At 38.0% G+C, this 12,253-nt stretch overlaps 2 protein-coding genes across 2 annotated transcripts in view; both read right to left on the minus strand.

The window, feature by feature from the left end:
- Nmnat (nicotinamide mononucleotide adenylyltransferase) overlaps window positions 1–12,253 on the minus strand; it is a 217,627-nt gene that overhangs the window by 146,837 nt on the left and 58,537 nt on the right. The window contains exon 7 of the mRNA XM_071657919.1: window positions 1,257–1,439. Within this exon, the coding sequence (XP_071514020.1) occupies window positions 1,257–1,439 (183 nt within the window). The remainder of the gene's footprint in view (window positions 1–1,256; window positions 1,440–12,253) is intronic.
- LOC139746557 (prenylcysteine oxidase 1-like) overlaps window positions 1–12,253 on the minus strand; it is a 631,496-nt gene that overhangs the window by 31,542 nt on the left and 587,701 nt on the right. The gene's annotated exons all lie outside the window — the stretch shown is intronic.

Here is a 12,253-nt window from a genome sequence, read left to right on the forward strand (position 1 = left end):
CAAAACTTGTTATCAAGGGCTGCAGAAACAGTAATGCCCCTCAAAAAGGGTTACATTAATGACAGTGACCTTACATGGAGGTAGATCCCGGCATGTGACTTCACCTGCCACCAATTTCCAGAAGAATGAGCTGGTGGCCCACCCTTTATGGATTATCTGACTTCAGTTCAACAGCAAAGAGTAACATCAGAGTCTGAGACTTTCAGTTGCACCAATCAGTGACATCTATTCCCTTTGGGGAAAACCTCTCCCAGACTGCCTTTGTGACCTAACCTCCCAGTCAAGATCTTCTAAACCAGGCCATCACCGAAGGAAGTCAGTTGAGCTCTCAACTTGGTTGATATACACACAAGTCTGCTAACTAGCACCTTGATGTATCCTGTTATGACACAAACTCAGGTAGGCCTTAGGTCACCACTACCCATTGCTTGTATTCCTCCTGATGACTTCTGATGACACAATCCCACGCCTCTTCTTTCACTATGCCCTGGATCCACAATCCTTCATCTCTGGTATCACTATGCCCTGGCTCCATCATCTACCTCACCTCATATGTATATCACTTGAATAAAACATTGTTACTGTCACTCATGTTTCCGTACCCATTGCTAAGTTCAATGAACTATAACACTCCAACCCACCATAAGAAAACCAACTAATAGGCCTTCAGTCCCTATCCAGTATTCAAACTGAAAAGTAATGGACTGAAATTTGCACAACTGAGATTTACCCTATCCAGTATCAAATTGAAAAGTAATGGACTGAAATTTGCACAACTGAGATTTGCACAATTTCTGAGTCTCTTATGTAAAATACTGTGACAGCAGTGTAGCTTCTTTAGGTTCAACCTCTATTTCTTTTTTGTTCATCCATAAATGTAATAAATTCAAGCATAATAATTTGTTTTCCAAAAATATCTTGAAATCATATGAACGTAACTAACCATTTTCTATTCTCATTCTTGTCTCAAAAGCTCCCTTAAATCCTATCCTGCATTCTTTTCTGTTACATCTTATATCATTCCAAAATTCCAGATTCAATACTTTCCACCTTTTTCTCATTTGTAACCAATTGGCCAAAGTTTCCCTTTTCAAATTAATCTTCAAGTTCTATTTTCAACAGAAGTTTATTTCAAATTTTCATTGTCCAAATTACACAAGGCATTTTTACTGTACACACATTTAATTTGAAGGATTATGTGAATGCATGTAACTAGAGTCTGACATCATAAGAATGCAATTATATGAAATACTCACATCTTCATCTTTCCAAAGCCCTGGGCGAGCAAAAGATTCTAAGAGATCAGCACCACAAAGCAACTTGACTGTGACAGGGTCAGTTGAGCCTGATAGGTGAGTTAGCCAAGAAGGAGTGCCGTCTACTCTCTGACGTTTAACTGTTGGATCTACATTTCCATTGACGACAGAGTCCACTAACTCCTGTAGATAATGATAACAGGAATAATAAATCTGTAACAGTGTTATACAAACATTTGTTTTCCTAGTTTCAAAAGTATAATACAGCCATGAGTGCACCTAACACCACTAATATATCTCTCAAGATATTGTTAAAAAATCTACTTTCTAATAAGTCATGAAAAATCTAATAATAAAAACTGAAGTCCACATGGGATAAGAACTGTGATGCACAGTAAGATAGTACACCAAAAAACTAAATCTATTCATTCATATTCAACAGATTATTTCAATGGTCAGAGAAATGGTATCTTTACAGGAATCTGGGTATAACAACAAAAAGCCTCTGTACATTCACCTATGCTGATAACCTTCCACCACATTCTTCCTCACAATATGTTTTTCCAATTCACCTTAACCTTTTTTAATAAAGTTATTTCACCCAAATACATACTCTCAGTAATTCTTCCATATCATTCAACTTTAAATAACTGAAACATATTATCTGTGTCATTCTGGAACTATTTTCTTAAATTGCCATCTAATCTCACATCCTTACAAGTAGTTACCACAACAATTGACAATCTAATGGCTTATCTCTTACTCCATATCCACATTTTCATACGCAATTTCCATGCACGCTGAGAGACTTCTCCAATACTTTCTCTCATTGGTCCTCCTGATTCTATTGCGCTAAATTTGGAGTAAAATGTGCCTGAGAGAGAGAAAATGCCATGCTGTATGCACATATGAGGTAACATCAATATCTTCTGGATCATATTAACATTATTAATGCTTCAACTATCATGATACATTTCAATACTGAAGAGGAGAAAGGCAGGCTGGGAGTGCATTGACAATAACAAGATGACTGACCATGAAACTGAATATTATTTGGGTTGGTTAAAAACTAGAATAATATTGAAGTTAAGGACTGTGTGGTGTATTAATGCTGCCATGCAATACATTTAACAACAAAAAGGGGTAAATGTTTCAATGTACAAAGAAATAGGGTTATCTTTCAATATCTACTCAAGATGCTTCCACAAAATAAAGGTGATGCAGGCAGATTTTTTACTAAAAACAGATAGACAAAATTATGTCTCACAGGATATTTGCAGCTTCCTCTAAGAACTTTTCCAATGGTAAAATTACAGAAGCACCTGCCTATTCTAGCTCTGTCTGTTTACATCATAAATGTCCCTCCCTGTACGAAAAGTATAGCTATACAAGCAGAATCTTCTAAATAATATTTGATCACAGAGATAAGGGCAAATCAACAATACTAAAAAATTTACAAAATAACTCTGCACATCAGTAAGACTATCATGCAAGTGAAACAGTTTAATTCTACTTGCATCCTTACACTATAGAAGTGGCTCAATAAACAAGTTAAAAGGCAGATCATCAATTTCTTTTAAAATTTCTACAGGATGATTCTATGTTCTTGATTATATGCAATACACTATCTTCTAATATCCACAGGGGTTGTCCATCAAGTCTCTCCACTATGGATCCCTAATCCTGCAATATACCAAGACACTCTTCCAAGTGTACATCCCCTTTCAACCAAGACACTCTTCCAAGTATGCACCCCTTTTCAACCAAAGATCATCTAATCCTGATCCTGTACATTATTCAGTCTTCCCCTTCCTCTTTCTCTCCATTCACACATCTATTATTTATACATACCCAATCTGCTTCAACATAATATTCTTTGTTTTCTCAACCTATGCCCTCTGTATTCCATCTTCCTAATTTCACAATTTATTCATTCTTCCAAGTCTACAAATAAATGAAAAAAAAATCTCTTTCCTTTGCACAAAAATTCTATTGTAATTACACTGCTATCCAACTTTTTCACACAGTTATGCCTATGTATTCCTCTTACAGAAATTAGCATTATGATCGACACTATTGGATAAAATTCTTCTTACTCTTTACCTCTTCATCTTTTATTTCTGACAATTCCTTCATATCACATACTTCCTAACTTCTCCAGTATCATTCCTGGCACCTTATAAATATTAAGCTCTTTGGTGATCTAGCAATCTCCTCAACTTTATCTTAGTCTACAATCATATGACCCAGAAGTGACATATAATACCGTTAGGATCAAACTGTGTGCTTAGATAAAAAATTCAGAGCAAAACAAAAAAGTTCTCTCATCTCACATTTCTCTTTTCATACTCTACCTGTCTACAATACTTCACAATAATCCACAATAACCTACTTAAAAATAGCATCTGTCATTCACTATGCCAATTAAGTTTACGAGTCTTCCTCTGAATAATCTTGAAGTCTTTCTATTCCTACTGCATTAATCAAAGACTTTCTAAACTCCACTATCACAAACAGTCTCATTAGGACCCAGTGGTCTGTTGCTGTTTGAATTCAGGTGTATTCAATTCCATTAATCCACTTTGTCTCAAGAAAAGAACACTTCAGTCTAACTACTTCAAAAGTTCCTCTTATCTCTTTCTTTTTCATATACCTAATTTCCTCCATTTCAGTACTGTGACAAATTTGTTTACACCATCTCTATGAACTACAGGTACAGGCTCTATAAGGTAAATCAACCTTTGTAAGATCCTGTCTCTGGAAAACTCTGCATAAGTAAGCTGTCTTATGGAGGACTGAATGCCACTCACTGTCAATAAATCCAATATAAAAATATATGTTCATACTCCCCAAATGTCTTACTAATCAAACTATTCCTTAAACTGTCTACCTTTAAAACATTTTAAAGACTAATAGCATAACTTTTTTCATCAGTTCTGTGACTATCATGCATTGCAAGAAAAGCAAGTAGCTAATGATCTCAACTTTACACCATTCTTATCTGCATGGGGTGGAAAAAGTGAACAATGCCTCGGAGAGAGAAGACTGAAACTTAAGAAGGCTATTGAAAAAATATAAATTGGTATCTATGTTAACATTGCAGTATATAAAATATAAGGAAACTAAAGCTGTGCACATTAAAAGCTTTATCATCTGGTATTAATCTTACGAGAAAGCTCTTGTAACTGAAACTTCCAATATCTCCCATTTCCTCATTTTCATGGATATAACCCTAAGATGATGGAGAACTTTAGGGACTGATATATTAAGAACATTTTCTTTTGCGAAGGTGAAGACTGAAAGAGGGGTATCAAAATGCAAATAACAAAAAACATGGTGTTTTACCGAGAGTGAACAGAAGGTAATGAGCTAGTACGTGTGGTACAGGAATGATTATGATAAGGAGAGGTCAAATGAGGTATGGTGAAACAAGACTTGCAGGCATAGTAGGTGTCCTAATGTGTTGAAGTAGAACAGTTGAGGCAGAAGTCCCATAGGATGTACACAGTTGTCTGGGTTTCAAGGTGCAGCAAGAGGAGTGGTGGCAAGGCAAGGTTCCAAGGTTATGCAGCCTAAGGAAATAAGAAATACCAATATCCCAAAGCCTTGTTGTCAGTGCAGGAAATAAGAGGCAGATGTGGTTCCATACATCAGAGCAAATACAAATGTTGCCAGATTGTGCTGGAGGGGGAAGGATAACAGAACAGCACAGCACTGATGATGGTCACAAGGAGTTCCACTGGAGTAGGCCAAGAGAAATAAGGCACTACAGAGCCCTACTACAAAGATGAGAAGTTGGGAGTGTGCTGCTAATGATGTCACACAGTCTTAAGTCATACAGCGAAGACTATCTAGGCACTTGTGATCTTAAGTCGATTGCTTTGTTGACACCGGTGACAAATGCAACAGTATTTATGCAAGGCCAGGCCCCTCTGTGAGTGGTAATGTCACAACGAAGGCTGTCTAAGTAGATCACTATGACCCCTTAGGAACCATACAGGCTTGCTCATTGGCAGAAGTCAGTGAGGTGGGGCCTTTTGTCTTTCAGTTCAGAAGTATACAACTGCTGACCTCTGACCAGAAATGTAAGCCAGTTACAGGAGGCCACAAGAGTTTACTGTCAGTTGCTGAAAGCAATAACTGCAGTGGGCCAGTTGCAATGCTCCATGTAATGTAGCTAAGACTGATTTCACCACCATAGAAAGTTGCTGTCATAGTATGAGCAGTATTTGTAGCAATATTGTATAATGTCACTACAGTGTCCTCCAAATAAATTTTATTTCATTTGTGTTAAACATTATGATGATAGATACTGCAGCTGGTCAGACAATAAGTGCTTATGGAGAGGAGAGAGCAGTGAGAGGTATTGTGAGATCAAGTGTTCACATGGTAAATGGAGGTTGTAGTGTGTTGGAGGCTGATGGACTAGTAGGTTGGTCATGAAATGTTACCTTGACCTGTCAAAAAGACAAAAGGGTAAAAAGGTATGGGTGGGTAAGGTTGGATTATGGTAAGTCAATAATTAGCTCTGTTTGAACATGTTCCACCACACCCAGTCAGCCACTCCAAAGGTATCCAGTTTGGAGGGTATTAATCCAAACACTGTAGAGATAAAACTACATTTGCCATCTGATGTGTCAAGATAATCTTTGATTTTTGAAAAAAATATATATTGTGATAGTGCACTGAGAAGAGAAAAAAATGTACTGAATAAGAGTGAAATAAAGAGTCAGTTTCATGTCTGATGCATGATCCTACGAGATGGTGTGAGGTCCCAAGCAGAAACTACACTCTTACAACAGTCACCGAGCCAGAGCATAAATGTTTATAATACAGATCAATTTGAAATGCTGTGTTTGGCTTTGTGTTGTTCTTTAGATGTATCTGTTAGTACACTGCTTTATACTTTCATATACATCAAACACTTCATATTTTAACAACTTAACCATTACGGAGCAAGTTTGATTGTATGTAAGCTCTAGCGAGTGCATAAATTACAAAAATAATCAACTTTTGATGCTGTTTTTGATCTTACATTGATTTTAAGTGAATGTGCTGTAAATGAACACTTAATGTGTACAACACAGTAAATGCTATAATATCACCTCCATTATGAAGCATGTTTGTTCACATGCAGGATATCAAAGTGTTTCTGGTATTACAATTTTTTTGTGCACTTGTTCATAAAATACTGCATACAATAAACAGTAAATATAACAACTTCATTGGTAAAAAGCAAGAATGTTGAGGTAGATGCTCCTGCTAGTGCATTTATAAAAACAATGATACTCAATGCAAGTGCTGATTTTGGCCTTTCTCCACTTTCTATATGCACATGTTCATAAATGTTTACTCTATAATATCATATACACCAAACAGTAAATACTATAATAACTTCATCATTAAAAAGCAAGTCATTGAGATGTGTGCTACTGCAAGTGCATAAAAATTTTAATCAATGAGCTTATCACATGAATTTCTTCAAAAAATATTGCTCTACACAAATTCTAACAAGCTCACCATTACAACCTGAATTTGATGAGATGTGTGCTACTGCTAATGCATAAATGTCTATGATAACAACTGGTTTGTGAAACTGTTTTTAGCCTAACATTTTTTACATGCATATGCTGCCTTACTATAGCTATCAGACTACTCACTGATGATACACTGCTGACACTTATGTTGCCCTTAGGAACAAAGAGCACCTTAAGAAACTTAAAGAAGGCTATGGATGATACACCTGTCCTGAGATTCACCCATAAGTTAGGTGTGAACATAAAGGTCCCCTCCCCCCCTTTCTTGATTCAGACATAGGCTCATAATGGTGAATATCACAATATGGTCCACCATAGGTCTACTGGCTCGGAAAAGTGCCTGAATGCTGGATATGAGTGCCCCCGAGGTACAACTTAAGCATTATCAGAGCTTACCTAAGTAGAGCTTACAAAAACTTTTCATTATGGGACACAATATAAATTTCATTCAACAGCATCTTACTCAAAACACAATAATGGAAGATTGCCATGATCCTACAAGATAAAATGAAAGCCATATTCATAATATAATTCCTTCATATATCATCAAAGTACAGGACAATATAGGGCCCTACAACAATTCTTAACTATATCCTAAATGAGCCCACTCTCCACATCTATGTGACTTACCCAGAAGCAGAGACCCATCAAATGACCCATCAAATTTAATCACTACTGACCACACTACCAAGCATGAACCTCAAGGGAACATATTACCTAAGTTGCTGTTCTCATCCATAACATAGCAAGATGTAAACCATTCCTGTTTTTTCTGTGCTATATAGCATTTTATCATTCTTAAGCAATTTGACTAAAGATGGGCAGTATTCACATGCCCAAAACATCTCAAGACTTTTAAAAACAGAGTGAAAATGAACACATGATACATAATTCATACCCTATCTGATGAAGTAAATTGTCATGAGTAAAACTGTGAAAATTAAAACAAAGCTAGTTAATGGTGAATATGCATTTATCTTTAATAAACAGCATACTAATGAAAATTTTCTGCCTGCTTAGATGAAAAAGTATATATACCGGAGTTGACAAAGATGGCAAAATGAGACTTGGAGGGAGCAAGTATCAGTAATCTTTAGGGAGAAGATGATGATGTTTTGGAGGGAGGTTAATAATGTGAAAAAAAAAAAAAAAAAAAACATATAGGAACACCAGTGAAAGGGGCAAAAGGGAAAGCAGTAAGGAAAGTAGTAACAGGCAGTGATAAGTGAGGATAGGGAGTAAGCATTTTGAAGGATTGATGAAAGAGTTCAATGATAGCGTGGCAGATATAGGGTGTTTGGGTCAGAGTGATATACAAAGTGAGAGAGTCATAGAATGGTTTGGCAGAGAGAAGAGATGTGGTGAAGGCCTTATGCAAGATGAAATGCAGCATGGTGGCTGGAGTTGATGGTACTGTAGTTGAATTTGTCAAGGAAGGGAGTGAATACACGTGTTGTTAATTGGTAAGTTAAGATTTCCAATGTATGAATTATGGTGAGGTGCCTGAGGATTGGTGGAATGCCCATAAAATGCCAATGTATAAAGGCAATGGGAATAAAGATGAGTGTTCATACTACAGAGACTGCATGTACCAGGCAAGTTGTATGAAAGGTTAGTGATTGAGGGGATGAAGGTATGTACAGAGCATCAGACTGGGAAGAAGTAGTGTGGTTTCAAAAATGGTTGAGGATGTTTGTATCAGGTGTTTGCTGAAAAGAATGTGAACAAGAAATACTGAAGGAAATAGATGGTTTTGTATGTGGCATTCATGGATCTGGAGAAGGCATATGACAAGGTTGATAGAGAGAATCATGGAAATGGAAATGAGTCATAGCATAAATGAGGGAGTGATAGTTGGTGAGACTTATGAATATTAGTGAGTAGAGCTGTGAGAAGAAGGCAAGGTGTGTGTGATGTCACCATGGCTGTTTAATTTGTTTATGGATGTTGGATTAAAGGATGTAAATGCAAGAATCCTGGACAGAGAGGCAAGTATGCAGTTTGTAGGTGTTGAGAGGAACTGGGAAGTCATTTATTGTTTGCTTATGGTGGTGGCAGATTTGAGTGAGAAATTGCAAAAATTTGTGGAAGTTTGGAAAAGTCTCTGAAAGGAGGAAGTTGAGAGTGACTTTAAATTAAAGCAAGGTTATTTGATTTAGTAGGGTTGAGGTGCAGATTAGTTGGGGTATACATTCAAGTGAGTTTGAATGGAGTAAAACTGAAGGAAGTGAAGTGTTTCAGATACCTGGGAGTAGACATGGCAGCAAAAAGAATCATGGAAATGGAAGTGAGTCATAGCACAGATGAGGGAGGATAGTTGGAGATAGTTGGTATGTATGGAGTGCCTGAAGTAAATGAGAATAGAAGTTATCTTGTGGATATTTGTGCTGAGAGGGGGTCACTCCCTGCAAACACATTTTTTCAGCACAAGATGATCCACAGATATACATGGATGAGGAATGATGGAAGAAAAGAACAAAAGACTTTGATTATGTTGCAGTGGATGAAAGATTGAGAAAGGCTGTGCTAGATGCTAGAGTTGTGAGAGGATTCTTTGGAGACTCTCACCACTTTGCAGTTCTGGTGTGGATGAGGAACAGGGAGAAGTGGGGGTATGGTGTAGGGAAGAATGGACAGGTAAAAGTGTTGGCAACTGAAAGAATGCAAGACTGGGAGTTTACAAGGAGAGTGTATGATAGTAAAATTAAAGGGGATTATGTGAATGGAAGACCACCTGTAACATGGGCAAATAGGGTGGAGGACTACTGGAGGGAGAGATATAGTGGAAGAATGCATGAAATGGTGTATGCAAGGCAGGAATGCAGGAAAAGGGATATGTGGAGACTTTTGCCACGACCACTCCTTAATGGTAGTTCCCAGAGGGAATGGGCATCACATATATAGATAGATAGAGGGTGGGCGAAGGTTCTAGGAGAGTTTAAGAATGTGTGGAAACAGACATCCTTATCTGGGAGGGCAAATTTGCTATGTTTGAAGGTACAGTAGTCTAAATGCTATCTATCCACGGCATACATCCGAGTTCCATTCTGACAAATTAGTCGGACCCTGAAATGAACATAAGTCGGACGTATGTCAGCATGGCATGTAGAATTCGTATGCCTGTACAGCGTTCTTTAACCCTACTCAATTTCTATCATGATTATCTCATTTTTCATTAACCAGCCTTATCATATGATTCTGTGGTTTCATTTTACCTTTAATTCAAGATTCTTTAGTTCACATTTCACTTTTATTTCTTCATTATACAAGTTCTATCAAGATTATCTCATTTTTGTTTAACCAGTTTTATGAACTGATATTTTTCTTAAGTCACACTATGGTTAAGAAAAAATCTTTGGTTTATTTTTTACCTTTTCAGCAGCTCTTCTGTCAGCACTTCACCTGTGACTTGAACACTGTGCAAGCTATATCTTCTCTTAAAACTATTAAGCCAACCATGACTTGCTGTGAAGTTCGCAATGTAGTCCTTGCCCACTCGTTCCTTCAAAATCTTGAAAAGACTTCCAGCCTTTGCCAGAATTGTTAGTAGGCTTAGTGGTATACAATTTTTTATTTGATCATCCATCCACAGAATCAACAACTTTCCATTTTGTGGATGGGCCCTTGTCATTGCTTTGTTATTACAGTAGACTTCATACTTGCTGAACCTTTCACTGCTTCACATATTTTTTCTTTGTCCTTTACAACTATGGATACCAATGAAAGGGACAAATGTAGATCATGTGCAATCACATTAACTTTTTTCCTCCATCATATTGGATGATTACCTATATCTTCGGTTCCAAATTGAGCATCTTCCTCAGCTTCTTGCCAGATCTATCAGCATGCGATGAGTTTTCCTCTTGTTTGTCATCTTCTTTGGGTCTAATGCAGAAACGGTTTAATCCAACATAAAAATTCATCACATTCACTTGAACAATATGCACTGTATGAATGGTAACTGAGGAGGAGGATGGAGAGAGATGCAATGTACACAATGCTGGGATATCGTCTGACAGTCACTACCTTCCACACTCAGCCATTAGCACTGGCAGGCATATGACCAAGTTTGATTTTTTTTTTTTTTTTTTTTTTTGGCTTTGTCGCTGTCTCCCGCGTTTGCAAGGTAGCGCAAGGAAACAGACAAAAGAAATGGCCCAACCCACCCCCATACACATGTATATACATACGTCCACACACGCAAATATACATACCTACACAGCTTTCCATGGTTTACCCCAGACACTTCACATGCCTTGATTCAATCCACTGACAGCACGTCAACCCCGGTATACCACATCGCTCCAATTCACTCTATTCCTTGCCCTCCTTTCACCCTCCTGCATGTTCAGGCCCCGATCACACAAAATCTTTTTCACCCCATCTTTCCACCTCCAATTTGGTCTCCCTCTTCTCCTCGTTCCCTCCACCTCCAACACATATATCCTCTTGGTCAATCTTTCCTCACTCATTCTCTCCATGTGACCAAACCATTTCAAAACACCCTCTTCTGCTCTCTCAACCACGCTCTTTTTATTTCCACACATCTCTCTTACCCTTACGTTACTTACTCGATCAAACCACCTCACACCACACATTGTCCTCAAACATCTCATTTCCAGCACATCCATCCTCCTGCGCACAACTCTATCCATAGCCCACGCCTCGCAACCATACAACATTGTTGGAACCACTATTCCTTCAAACATACCCATTTTTGCTTTCCGAGATAATGTTCTCGACTTCCACACATTCTTCAAGGCTCCCAGAATTTTCGCCCCCTCCCCCACCCTATGATCCACTTCTGCTTCCATGGTTCCATCCACTGCCAGATCCACTCCCAGATATCTAAAACACTTCACTTCCTCCAGTTTTTCTCCATTCAAACTCACCTCCCAATTGACTTGACCCTCAGCCCTACTGTACCTAATAACCTTGCTCTTATTCACATTTACTCTTAACTTTCTTCTTTCACACACTTTACCAAACTCAGTCACCAGCTTCTGCAGTTTCTCACATGAATCAGCCACCAGCGCTGTATCATCAGCGAACAACAACTGACTCACTTCCCAAGCTCTCTCATCCCCAACAGACTTCATACTTGCCCCTCTTTCCAAAACTCTTGCATTCACCTCCCTAACAACCCCATCCATAAACAAATTAAACAACCATGGAGACATCACACACCCCTGCCGCAAACCTACATTCACTGAGAACCAATCACTTTCCTCTCTTCCTACACGTACACATGCCTTACATCCTCGATAAAAACTTTTCACTGCTTCTAACAACTTGCCTCCCACACCATATATTCTTAATACCTTCCACAGAGCATCTCTATCAACTCTATCATATGCCTTCTCCAGATCCATAAATGCTACATACAAATCCATTTGCTTTTCTAAGTATTTCTCACATACATTCTTCAAAGCAAACACCTGATCCACACATCCTCTACCA

This window comes from Panulirus ornatus, chromosome 65 (assembly GCF_036320965.1).
Source record: "Panulirus ornatus isolate Po-2019 chromosome 65, ASM3632096v1, whole genome shotgun sequence".
Taxonomy (NCBI): Eukaryota; Metazoa; Arthropoda; class Malacostraca; order Decapoda; family Palinuridae; genus Panulirus; species Panulirus ornatus.